Raw genomic sequence first — 13957 nt, forward strand, 5'->3', positions numbered from 1 at the left:
GGTGATGTGGCAGAAGGAAAAACAAGTTCTAACTTGGTTAAGTATGATTGGAAGGGATTTACTAATAAGCTTGCTTAGAAAGTACTAAGTTACACTGAAATAAGAAATTTAGCTGAAAGGCTCTGCCTCGGTTGTTGTTCAGATATACGTTTAAGATAGGTAAGATGTAGGGCCCAGGTCTACCCTTGTTCCTGGGGTGCATCTTGAGGACAGTTTCTGGTCAGCTAACTAAAGCTTTCTGTTTGTTCCTGTGCTGCCCCTGCCCCGCCTGGTGATTAGCTGTAGGGCATTGACTCCATCGTTGGTATGGTAATTTCCCACCTGCCTGGGCAGAAATTCTTGTGCAGCAGCTAGGTATATAAGGATTTCCCCAAGGTTAAATAAATGGCATTCGGCTGATCTCCTTTCAAGTGACCCAGGTGTCTTTGTGTGTTCTTTCAATCTCCAGGCCCTTGCCCGACTCGCATACGGTACAGTGGCGCACGAACTGTACCGAGGGTGTAACACAAAATCGGGTGTTACAGTAAGACGCTAACCAGTTTCTCCTGGACTACAGGAAAAGATAAAAAAATGAATTGAAGTTCACACTTCTGACTTAAGTTTGGATAAGGTCTGCTGAGTTCTGCTTTACTACAGTCTGTTCATCAAAACTGCTTGCTTTTATCTGGGAAGGTAAACATTTGCCAGACAGCCCCGAGCAAGGGCCAGTGTTCCACAACTATAGGTCTTGAGAGCTGATTCCCACAGCTCTATGAGTAAGTAGAAGGCTTTTTTAGTGGAAAAATGTCTTATTGATAATTGCCCAGAAAAATGTAACTTCTGGCAGGAAATCTAATAGTCACCTGCAGGTGAAAGCTTATACAACCTTATAACATAAGCTCTATAAAGTGTGAAAAGTGTAGATCAAGGCTGGGTCTCTGTTGAGCACTGACTAGGACCCCAGTAGTAAAAACTCCCCCTTTCTCTCCCTCCCTCCTTTCCTTCATTCCTTTCTGCCTTTTTTAAATCTCTAGATGCCTGATTGGGTTGGAGGGAGGGTATTCTCCCAGATAGAGTCTTCATTACCCGATATTGTGTGGGGCAATGATTCCAAGACCTGGAGTCCAAGTCATCAGAGAATGTGATTCCTTAAAGGCCCGAGTCTATGCTCCACAAGAAGATGAGCGCAGGGGTGGACTCATCACCACTTGTTTTCATTTGATCCTTCCAGCTTTCTTTCAGCACCCCCACACCCTAGCACTCACCTCTGCCTGCCAGATGGGGTTCACAGTGTTGCCTCTGATTGTGGATCTCCTCTCTTGCCCATGATGAGGGAGGGCTGGAAAGATGCTGTGTTTCCCAGGCTGGATGGAAATCTTCAGATAAGGATCTGGGTTGAAAAACATCCCCTTCTTCAACCCCATGGCTTGGAAATCTATCAAATAAATGACATCTTATTAAGTATATTTTAGTGAGGTTGAGTACCTACAAGTCCTATACAAGACCAGATAATCTGGAACATTGATGTGATTTAAATGAGAAATGTCCCCCCCCCCCTCATAGTTTCAGATATTTAAACACTTGCCCATAGTTGGTGGTACTCTTTCGGAAGGTTTTGGAAGGTGCAAGATGTCACTAGGGACAGGCTTTGAGAGCCTCACCCTACTTCCAGTCCACCCTCTGTGTGGTGTTTACAATTGAAGATGTGATCTCTCAGCTTTCTGATCCAGCCACCTACTGGCATTCCTCCCTGCCATAATGGTTCTTTTCCTTCTAGAACCATAAATTTGATATAACTCTTCTGTAAGTTGCTCTTAGTAATGTTATTTTTTTTTTACAGCAATAGAAAAAATAGCTGATGTACATTTGAAACATTTTTTACAGTGTTTAGATTATTTTTCATCTCATTACAAACAAGGACTGGTGTGTATATACACAGAATTCCATTTGGAACATTTCCTGGCATATGTTAAATTGTATCTGGGAAAGAAATCCTTGCTATACGTCAGCTCAAATGGTACTGTGGACACTTTATTTTTCATGAGAGGACACTGGCCCTGATTGGACTGGGTTTCTGGTGCTCCACAAACAGATTAAGAGGAAGAGAATGGGTAAGAGGTTGGGTGTCATCAAAAGTGGTGGACATGGAAGAAAACTAACTAGAAATGTGTTGGATAAAAGATATAAAGTTTTTCACGAGGTGAAGACATAAGAAAACCAAGGGTAGTAGCTTTATAATAAATGTTGTTTCCTGTTATGTCTAAGAGACTATATCTGCATGGCAGAGACAAAATGGGGACCAAGGAACAGACAGAGATGTCCTGTCTCCAGTCACACCCTTTTTGGACCTCAAGATACCACTGGAGCTTTGGTCACAGAAAATTACTTTTAGTTTCTGGACAATTCTTTTGTGATATTTCTTGTTTCTACTGTTTTTAAAAACAGGTGCAGAAATTGTTATTTCTTAAGCATTTCAAAAGGAACATGAAAATGGCAACCCAAGAGTTGTATGCAAGCTTTTATCCTGGTAAAAGAAAATTATTAAAGTTCCCCTTCTTCACCCTTTTTTCCTCCCACCTAAACAAACACATGATAATATTTTGGATACACACTTAAACATGCATTTGCCCTATTGGATACATTTCAACTTAGAAAACCACAGTTGATAATCCACCTCCCCCAAAGGCTCACGAGACCTCTGATCCATGGCACACATGACATGGAGCATTGATTTGATAAGCGAAGGTTGCAGCTTTCTAGTTGTGGTCAGTAGAGTTTGTGTTTTATGCCATTGTGTTCTCTTGAAGATTACTTAGTTGAGATGACTTGTGTGAAGGTCTGAGCCTTGTGTATCATTTTACCCAGAGCAGCTCAGTGTTCTTTTACACTTCTAGTGACAAATTAATTTCAGGTTTACCAGAGTTCTGTAAAGAAGGCAAAAATTTCCTGTAATTCCTTACCTAGTTTTCCCATTGTTAGCATATTACAGAACCACCATAGGATCATGAAAACTAAAAAGTACCTTACTCTTTGATGTTCATCAATCTCCTCCAAACTGAAACATCCCCCCCCCCAAAAGGGAAGAGGAAGGGAAACTTAGGAAGTAAAAACCTTAGCAAGCCCTGTAAGGCTGAAACATAGGATCCACAAGTTCCCCACCCGGAGATCACAGGAGGAGAAAACAGCTGTCCAGAGAAGAGCATCTCTGCCCAGCGCAGCTTCCCGGAGAAGACTCTCCGATACGTGTTGCCTGGCATCCTATAGTGCAGCTGTCTTGAGCTGTCACCCCTCAAGGTGACAGGGTAGGCTTTCAGTGACGCAGCTGCCTCTGAGCTGTCCACGCTCGTTTAAGTGACCCCAATAAACTTCTTCAGTTGCTAAGCTGACTCCATTAAGATGGCTACTTTGATCTGTAATCAATCCCCTGCCAGGGTTAATAGATCTCTCTTCGCATCTCCCCAGGAAAAGCTTCACATAACATTTAGCTATTCATTTTTTAACTTGCCTAAATTAAAATCGACTTTATTTGGATTCCACTGATTTCTTTCCCTTCACGAATGTAGTTTTGACCAACTCATCTTTGATCCTCTCTACTGAGGTGGGCTGACTGCAAGTTCTGTTTAGGACTGGATGACCACTGCTCTCTCAGGCTCTTTCCCTTGCCCTCAGCAGACTCTTAACGCTGCTACCAAGACAACTGAGCTTCACTTCCTACAAGGTCAAAACGCTCCCACCTTGATGATTGACTGAATTTCCATTATTCTTGCTTATTTAAGTGGGGATTGCCCAGATGCTTTTTATTTTTACTTCACCTCCACAGGTGAGGAAAAGGAGGCACAAAGAGATGGAATAACTTGAAGCTTGTAGGTTAGAGTCAGGTAACAGTGGTAGGTATTCTTGTTCCCTGTACATGGTAGTTTGAATGAGAAAAATTCCCCAAAGGTATTTGAACACTTGGTTCCTAGCTGGTGGTTCTGTCTGGAGAGGGTCACAGTGAGGTGCAGACTTGCTGTAGAAAGTGCATTGCTAGTTGTGAGTTTGAGAGTTTAAATCCTTGTCCCGTTTCCAGTTCCTCTGGCTTCCTGCTTGTGGAGGGTGATGAGATTTCTGTTTCCTGGTCCTCTCACATGGCCTGCTATTTGCTGGCATGCCTTCAGCCTGTCATGATAGACTCATAACCTTCTGGGACTGTGAACTAAAAGAAACACTCGCTTTTTTTAAGTTGTCATGGTGTTTGTGACACCATCAGAAAGCAGCTAAGGCTCTGCATAAGGCTTCCAGGTGAGTAATACGTACCTGAGAGAGAGAAGCTGATCAGCCTCCTACTCCCTTGACTTTGCGCAGTCTCTTCAGAGCCAATACCTTTAAAAATCTGTAAAAACAAGGAAAAATGGAAGACATGGAAAACCAAAATTGAAAGAGATACTACACTGTAGTAAGGGGCATTGAGATTCTAACAAATGCAAATCAAAACAGCTCTGAGATTCCATCTTATACCTGTAAGAATGGCCAAGATAAAAAACACTGATGACAACTTATGCTGTAAAGGTTGTGGGGAAAAGGGAACACTTCTGCATTGCTGATGGGAGTGCAGACTGGTACAGCCCCTTTGGATGTCAGTGTGGCGATTTCTCAGAAAATTAGGACACAACCTTCCTCAAGACCCAGTAATACCACTTTTGGGTATATAGCCAAAGGATGCTCAATCGTACCACAAGGACATGTGCTCAACTATGTTCATAGCAGCATTGTTTGTCATAGCCAGAACGTGGAAACAACCTAAATGTTCCTCGACTGAAGAATGGATAAGGAAATATTGGTACATTTACGCAAAGAAATACTACACAGAAGAAAAAAATAATGACACCTTGAGATTTTCAGGCAAATGAATGAATATAGAAAACATCATATTGAATTAGGTAACTCAGATCCAGAAAGACAAATATCATATTATCTACTCATAAGTGGTATTTAGACATAAAGCACAAAGAAAGCCAGCTTATAAATTACAATCCCAGAGAATCTAGACAACAATGAGGATTTTAAGAGAGACATACATGGATCTAATCTACATGAGAAGTAGAAAAGGAGATCTCCTGAGTAAATTGGGAGCATGGGGACCATGGTAGAGGGTTGAAGGGGAGGAGGGGAGAGGAAGTGAGGGGAGTAAAAAAAATGTATAGCTCAATAAGATAAAAAAACCTGTACGTATTAGTATTAAAATGTTTCATTGTTGTAGATTATTCATAGTTAAATAATAAATTTATTGGAATTAGATGAAATAGCTCTAAAGAAAAATGAGTTTAAAAATTGCATGAACGGGCTTAGCAGGGTCATATGCTCTTGGGAAGAAATAAACCTCATGTTCACCCTCAGAACATAACACGAAGAAAAGAGAACAAGGAAAGCTAAATATAAGGAGATGAGAAAGGGCTGAATTCTGGTATTGAACATGAGTCATGAAAGAAGATAAAGTTAATTGTTTTATTCTTTATTCAATTTTTTTTCTCACTTTACATACCAAACCCAGTTCCCTCTCCCTCCTCTTCTCTCACTTCCCCACCTCCCTCCACTCCTCAGAGGGAGGTAAATCCTTCCTTGGGGAGTCTGGCATAACAAGTTGAGGCAGGACCAAGCCCCTCCCCACTATATCAAGGTTGAGCAAGGTATCCCACCACAGGGAATGGGCTCCAAAAAGCCAGTTTATGCAGTAGGGATAAATTCTGGTTCCATTGCTAGTGCCCCCACAAAAGATCAAGCCACATAACTGTTACCTACATTCAGAGGGCCTAGTATGGTCCCATGCAAGTACCCAACCTGTCACTCCATAGTCTACGAGCTCCCACTAGCTTGGGTCTGCTGTCTCTGTGGTTTTCCTCATCATGATCTTGATCCCCCCTTGCTCAGATGATCCCTTCTCCCTCTCTTCAACTGAACTCCAAGAACTCTGCCCAGTGCTTGGCTGTGGATCACTGCATCTGCTTCCATCAGTTATTGGGTGAAGGTTCTATGATGACAATTAAAGAATTCACTAATTTGATTATAGGTAAATTCCAGTTTAGGCATCCTCCCTACTATTGCTAGGAATCTTAGCTGGGATCATCCATGTGGATTCCTGGGAATTTCCCTAGAACCAGGTTTCTCCCCACCCCATAATGGCTCTCTCTACCAAGATATCTCTTTCATCGCTATCCCTATCCATCCCTCCCCCAATTCGGCCATCTTAATCCCTCATGTCCCCATTCCTCATCCCCTCCCTTCTACCCCCTCCCAGTTTACCCAGAAGATCTTAACTATTTTCCCTTCTTGGGGCCCTTCCATGCCAGTCCATCTTAGGATTCTCCTTGTTACCTAGCTTCTCTGGTGTTGTGGATTGTAGCCTGCCTGGTTATCCTTAGCTCTATGTCTAATATCCACTTATGAATGAGTACATACAGTGTTTGTCTTTCTGGCTCTGGGTTACCTCACTCAGGATTAGTTTTTTCTTTCTAGTTCCATCCCATCCATTTGCCTGCAAGTTTCAAATGTCATTTTTTTTTCTGCTGAGTAGTACTTCATTGTGTAAATGTATCACATTTTCTTTATCCATTTTTCATTTGAGGGGCATCTAGGTTGTTTCCAGGTTCTGGTTATTATGAATAATGCTGCTACGAACATAGTTGAGCAAGTGTTCTTGTATATGGTTGTGAATCCTTAGGGTATATACTCAAGAATGTTATTGCTGGGTCTTGAGGTAGTTCAATTTCAAGTTTTTTGAGATACTGCCATACTGATTTCCACAGTGGCTGTACAAGTTTGCACTCCCACCTGCAGTTGAGGAGTGTTCCCCTTACTTCACACTCTTTCCAATATAAGCTGTCATCAGTGTTTTTGATCTTAGCCATTCTGACAGGTTTAAGATGGAATCTCAGAGTTTTGATTTGCATTTCCCTGATGGGTAAGGATGTTGAACAATTTCTTAAATGTCTGTAGGCCATTTGAGATTCTTTTGAATATTCTCTGTTTAAATCTGTACTCAATTTTTAAATTGGACTATTTGGTATTTTGATGTCTAGTTTCTTGAGTTCTTTATATATTTTTGAGATCAGCTTTCTGTCAGATGTGGGATTGGTAAAGAACTTTTCTTATTCTGTAGGCTGCCATTTTGTCTTATTGACAGTGTCCTTTGCCTTACAGAAGCTTTTCAGTTTCAGGAGGTTCCATTTATTAATTGTTGATCTTGGTGCCTGTGCTACTAGTGTTATAATCAGGAAGTAGTCTCCCGTGTCAATGCATTCAAGACTACTTGCCACTTTCTCTATCAGGCTCAATGTAATTGCATTTATATTGAGGTCTTTGATCCATTTGGACTTGAGCTTTCTGCAGGGCAATAGATAGGATCTATTTTCATTCTTCTCCATGCTGCCATCCAGTTATGCCAGCTCCATTTGTTGCAGATAATTTCTGTTTTTACCACTGTGTATTTTTGGCTTCTTTGTCAAAACTCAGGTGTTCATAGGTGTGTGGATTAATGTCAGGGTCTTCAATTTGATTCCATTGACCCATGTATCTGTTTTTTTTTATGCTGATACCAAACTGTTTTTATTACTATAGTTTTATAGTAGAGCGTGAAATAGAAGCTGATGTCTTCAGAATCCTTTACTGTATAGGATTGGTTTGGTTATCCTGGGTTTTATTTTTCTATATGAAATTGAGTATTCTTCTTTTGAGGTCTGTGAAGAATTGTGCTGGAATTTTGATGGGAAATGCATTGAATCTGTAGATTGCTTTGAGTAAGATTACCATTTTTATTATGTTAATCATACCAATCCATGAGCATGAGAGATCTTTCCATTTTCTGAACTCTTCCCCAATTTCTTTCTTCAAAGACTTAAAATTCTTGTCATATAGGTTTTTCACTTGTTTGATTAGAGTTACCCCAAGATACTTTATGTTATTTGTGGCTATTGTAATGGGTGATGTTTCTCTGATTTCTTTCTCAGTCAATTTATCATTTGTATATAGGGGGCTACTGATTTTTTTGAGTTAATCTTGTACCAGCCACATTACTGAAGGTGTTTAATAGTTGTAGGAATTCCCTGGAGTTTTGGGGGGTCACTTATGTATACTATAATATCATCTACAAAGAGAGAAAGTTTGCTTCTTCTTTTTCAATCTGTTTCCCCTTGATTTCTTTTTTGCTGCCTTATTGCTCTAGCTATATTGAATAGACATGGAGCCGACATTTTGTCTTATCTCTTATTTTACTGCAATCACTTTAAGTTTCTCTCCGTTAAATTTGATGTTGACTGTCAGCTTGCTATATATTGCCTTTATTATGTTTAGGTATATTCCTTGTATTCCTGTTTTCTCATGAAGGGATGTTGGATTTTGTCAAGGCCTTTTTATATATCTAATGAGATGATCACGTGGTTTTATTCCCTTCATTTGTTTTATAGGGTGGATTACAGTGACAGATTTTCATATGTTGAATAAATCCTGCATCTCTGGAATGAAGCCTACTTGATCATGGTAGATGATATTTTGGGGTGTGTTCTTGGACTCGGTTTGCCAGTGTTTTATAGAGTATTTTTGCATTAGTGTTCATGAAGGAGATTTGTCTGTAATTCTCTTTCTTTTTCCATCTTTGTTTGGTTTGGGTATAAGGGTAACTGTGGTCTCATCAAAAGAATTTGACAAAATTCCTTCTGTTTGTATTGTGTAGAACAATTTGAGGAGTATTGGTATTAGATCTTCTTTGAAATTTTGGTAGAATTCTGTGCTGAAATCATCTGTCCCCGAGACTTTTTTTGGTTGGGATACTTTTAATAACAGTTTCTACTTCCTTGGGCTTATAAATCTATTTAAATTGTTTATATGGTCTTGATTTAATTTTGGTATATAGTACCTATCAAGAACATTGTTCATTTATTTTAGATTTTCCTATTTTGTGGAGTACTGGTTTTTGAAGTATGACCTAATGATTTTCTGGATTTCCTTAGTCTCTGTTGTTATGTCCCCCTTTTCATTTCTGATTTTGTTAATTTGGATTTTCTATCTCTGCTTTTTACTTAGTTTGGATAAGGGTTTGTCTATCTTGTTGATTTTTTCAAAGAACCAACTTGTTGTTTCATTGATTCTTTGCATTCTTTTTGTTTTTCTTTTATTGATTTCAGCCATGAGTTTGATTATTTCCTGGTGTCTACTCCTTCTGAGTGAGTTTGTTTATTTTTGTTCTAGAGCTTTCAGATGTTCTGTTAAGTTGCTAGTGTGAGATTTCTCCAAATCCTTTATATAGGTACTTAGTGCTATGCACTTTCCTCTTAGTACAGCTTTCATTGTGTCTCATTAAAGTTTGGATGTGTTGTACATTCCCTTTTATTGAATTCTAGGATGTCTTTAATTTCTTTATTTCTTCCTTGACTCAGAGGTGGTTCAGTTGAGAGTTGTTCAGTTGCCATGAGTTTGTAGCTTTTCTGTAGTTTGTGTTGTTGTTGAAGTCTAACTTTAGCCCATGGTGGTCTAATAAGATACAAGGGGTTATTCAATTTTTTATTGTATCTCTTGATATTTACTTTATGACCAAATATGTGATCAATTTTAGAGAAGGCTAATTGTTTTCTAGGTTTAATTCTGTCATGACGTTTTTTTTTTTTTTTTTTTTTTTTTTTTGGTTGTGGATAAGTGCATAAGATGCATTCAGTATTGAAAGTGTAAAATTAAATGAGAAACTTCACAGCTTCTATTCTTAACTGCAATTCTAACTGTATATGAGTTGCCTAAGTTGATGGACTTTGAACCTGTTTCGTTTTGATGTGTGGTGTTTCTATTTATTTCAAGTTCTTTCTTTTTATAGAGAAAATTAAAAATTAACAAATAGATAGGATTTAGGATTTGAGGTGAGGAACATGATTAGCCTGACTGAAATATTGGGAATAAAGGCAAAGCCCGCCTTTGAGTTCGCAGCTGGAAGGGCATCTATCCATTATTGTTCATCTTAGACATTGCTTTCCCTTCCTACACTTGACTTTGTGGAACAGAGACAGAACTCAAAACCACAATACTCAGAGAGTCTCATAAATATTTCATTAGAAAACAGTTCTAAAATTCTAGTAAATATTTGGGCAGCACTGACTGACCTTTGTATGTTAATCAATCATGGGTGTGATTTTAGCACAAGTGCTCAAGTTTGAACTTACTCTGTTTTATCTGTCGCATTTGACAAACTGCTTCAAAACAAAATGTGTTCTAAAATTGCCCTCCGAGAAAGGCTAAAAGAAAGAGGCTTAAAAGATAGAAATTAACAACTAGAATGTTGTATGATTACTTCATAACCCTTGCTGCCCTGAAATAGCTGGAATTATTTCATTTAAAAATCGATTTTCATAACATTATGAATAAATAAGTGTTAGACTTGTCGCATCATAGGATTATGGTTGAAATTTCTTTTTTGTGTTTATTTGAGTAATTACCAGAGACATGCTGCAAACATAAGTTGTGGGTGGAAATAGAAAAACAGAATAAATTCACAAAAGACTATAAGGGGACTGGGAGGTGGCTCAGTAGGTGCAGTGCTGGCTGCGGAAGTATAAAGACAGGGCTCAAGCGCTGGCACCCACATGCAAGCCCAGACATGGTGGCAGGCAGCTAGCTGTATTACCAACTCTGTGGACATAGAGACAGAGCTCTCAAATTTTCTGCTCTGAGAGCTCAAACTGCAATCCCAATAAGAGACTGTCTCTAAAAATAAAGTTAGTGGCTCCTGAGGATGTTGTCCTCTGGTTTCATGCATACCTATACAGTCGTGTGCATGCATACACACGCATGATCAGTCTAAATGAAATATCTACTCAACATCCTCTAAGCAAAGAGAGAACACTTTTTTTTTGTTTTCTTTTCTATTTTCAAAAGGCTCCTATGGTGCTACAGTTTAGACCTCTCTTGAGTGTCCCATGATGGCTCTACAGTAAAGGCTTTATCCTCAGTGCATGTGGCCACTGGGAAGCTGTGAAGCTTTAGGCGGTAGACCTACTAGGGAGATGTTAGGTTACTAGGAGTAGCCCTTGAATCGGCTATTAGGAGGCCAACACCTTCTCTTCCTTTTACTCCCCAGCCATTACAGTAAGAACAATGCTCTGTACAATGTCTTTGCCTTCCATGACATTCTACCTCATCTAGGACCCCAAACAAGACTAACAGTGGAATAAATCTTCCAAAATTGTAAATCAAACAAAACTCTGTTTAAGTTCTAAATATCAGTCATTTTGAAACAGTAATAAAAAATGCTGCTATTATTAAAATTTAAGTCAAAAAAATAAACTTAAACTTCCTATCAATTTTCCCAAATGAAAGGAATCTAGGATTTTAGATCAAGATTGGACATGAGGACATGTTTAAGGACATGACTGTCATGCTGTGAGTATGATAAGATCATAAAACCTGGCTAGATTGAATCAAGGTGATTTGTGGAAATAATTTTGAGCATTTCTCAAGTCTCCCTGTTGATAGAAGCAATTCTTTATAAGCAAAACCAGTTAAAGAAAGCATGTCATTTAGTATTATCTGTCATTCCAAGGTCTGTCTAAGTTCCCGTTGGCTCGTGGGCTGGAAAAACCAATGACATCTGAAGTCATGGTAAGACTAAACCAATGAAAAACCAATTTTAATAGCATTGTTACAAAATTTGACCGTTAAAGACAATATAAGAAATATATTCTAGCACCATAGAAACTATGAATCCTGGGGACACTCTGCCTAAGATTTTGTGCCCCCAAACAGCGTAGCAATAGAATGTCGTCTTCCTGCCTTTCACTCTGGTGCCTTTTCCCAGTGGCATGGATGTCCCTCTTGAGGCTGCTGGAGCTATTCTTGAAGTAGTTGCTCATTTTCTATATTCAGAAGCTGTGATCCCTAGGCCTTGACATGGGAAGGAATGTAGCTGATAGTGTCTTGTAAGGCAAGTATGGGAAATTGTGTTAGGAGTTTTAAAGGGTCTTATTGACAAAATGTGCACGGAGATCAGCTAGAGACTGAATCTTCACCCCTAAAGGAAATCAGAAGGCACTGCCGAGGGAGAGCTGCTACTGCAGTTCGGGTAAAGATAGCATCTATTCCTGAGCACTGAATAGAACCACATAGCAGGGAACAAAAGCTGTGATTTAAATCCTGGATGCACAGCTGGACTTGGTGGCACACTTTTATAATCTCAGCACTTGGGAGGCATAGGAAGAATGATGTATGTAAATCCAAGGCTATCCTTGAGTAGTTGGTTCCAGGATAGCCTGGGCTACACAGTGAGACCCTGCCTCAGAAGAACATAACCAACAACAATGACAAAAACAAAATGCACAAAAACAAAAACAAAGACAAATCTTGGATCTGGGATTCACTAACGGTGTGGCTTGAGGTACCTCTCTTGGACTCACTTACAGGAGCTGCAGAGTTTTTGACAGTGACACTGGGGGTTGTGGCTCGCAGGGCTCCGCTCACTCCATGGTAGTATTTGAAGCAGATCTTAGTTTCAGCTGGAAGACAGAAATAAAATGGAGCTGAGTTGTTGAGAATATTCTAGGAAGTCACAGTCATAGCCCAAAGGGATCTCTCCAGCAATGCAAACCAGTTCCTCTCAGGAGCCAGTGTGTAAATACTTGACAATGATGGTTTACATACGGCCTCCTGGCCAGTCTGTTTGTCTAAAACTATGTCACAAAAACTGTGTTGGCTTTAACACTTAACATCTAATATATACCCAAAGTTAAATAAATTCACTACTCAAGTGTCTTGGCATTCAGTAATCTGCACTTACACCTACACATATATATAAGTACCGCGCGCTAACCGATTGCGCCACTGGAGCTCCACCTACACATATATAAAGAAACACTGATAGTTGAATTAAGAATGCACACTACACACACACACACACACACACACCCCTCAGACTAGTGACAAGGTATGACAGCAAAGCTGTCGTTTTCAGAGTACAGGCCGTGTGAATATAGAGAACTGCCAACTGTCTGGATTTCCCTTGGCAAAATGTTTCCATGGGGATATACTTAGTAGCAGCGGGTGAGGCTTTCTTTAAGAAATTATTTATAATTCACTGATTTTGAATACTTAGTTTACTGGATGTTATTACTTTTAAATCTGTATTTCTAAGATTTTAGAAAGTTTTATTTTATTATTTCCTATTATATAATTCATTGCAATTAATATCTTGATAATTTAAAGAAATACTGAGAGGTTACTAAAATACATAGAGGAAAACCATATTTTGCAAACCCCTGTATTTATCAGTGGTAACTTTTTGTATAGTTATAGACTCAGATCTGTCTGCAGATGGGAAGCAGAAATGATATGCTTTTGGTAAATCCCACTGGCTGTCTTTGACTCTGCATTCTGTGAGGCAATGAACAAGACACTTAACTTCCCTTTATCCCAGATTCTTCCTATGTAAATGGAACTCACAGTAACATTATCCTATAAAATATTGGTCGAGCAAACAAAAACATTTAGAGTCCACTTAAGTGTTCAGGAAATGTCAGCGATGGTGGTGATATGAGGACTGAATCGGGATGTGATTCCTTTACTTTCTGACATTTGATTCTGCAGTGGGAAAGATCTTCAAGTGCCCGCCCTTAGTGTAGGTGATGGTGACTGGTGTTTGCAGCTCACTGTTTCACAGCGTGTTTTCTATTCGTAATTAAAATTTTTAGCAGGCTGTGTCTTAGTCATTTCAAACTATGAATTTTGTTTTGGGAGTCTTCAATTTGTAAAACTGCACAGATTTGTGGTTTATAAACATTCTCCTATTGTTGGCATTATTTTCAAAAATGAAAATCTTTTAGCAAACTGCTGTTCAAGTTCGAATGTATAATGCAATAACAATTGCTAGTTACCTGTCCAACACATGCTCTCCTTTTCATACTTGATAATAGAATCTCACGTTTATGTTGAATGATAATGTCTAGCTAGAAAACATGAGTAGGTCTAGAATTCT

General features: G+C 39.1%; 1 protein-coding gene across 6 annotated transcripts in view; it reads right to left on the minus strand.

The window, feature by feature from the left end:
- The window catches only part of Hecw1 (HECT, C2 and WW domain containing E3 ubiquitin protein ligase 1), a 247825-nt gene that overhangs the window by 89546 nt on the left and 144322 nt on the right, over window positions 1-13957 (minus strand). For all 6 annotated transcript variants that reach the window (XM_057787420.1, XM_057787418.1, XM_057787419.1 and 3 more), the window contains 3 exons: window positions 12388-12482; window positions 4276-4351; window positions 1245-1414 (listed from right to left, as the gene is read on the minus strand). In XM_057787420.1, the coding sequence (XP_057643403.1) occupies window positions 1245-1414; window positions 4276-4351; window positions 12388-12482 (341 nt within the window). The remainder of the gene's footprint in view (window positions 1-1244; window positions 1415-4275; window positions 4352-12387; window positions 12483-13957) is intronic.

The sequence above is a fragment of the Chionomys nivalis genome, chromosome 13, assembly GCF_950005125.1.
Source record: "Chionomys nivalis chromosome 13, mChiNiv1.1, whole genome shotgun sequence".
Lineage (NCBI taxonomy): Eukaryota > Metazoa > Chordata > Mammalia > Rodentia > Cricetidae > Chionomys > Chionomys nivalis.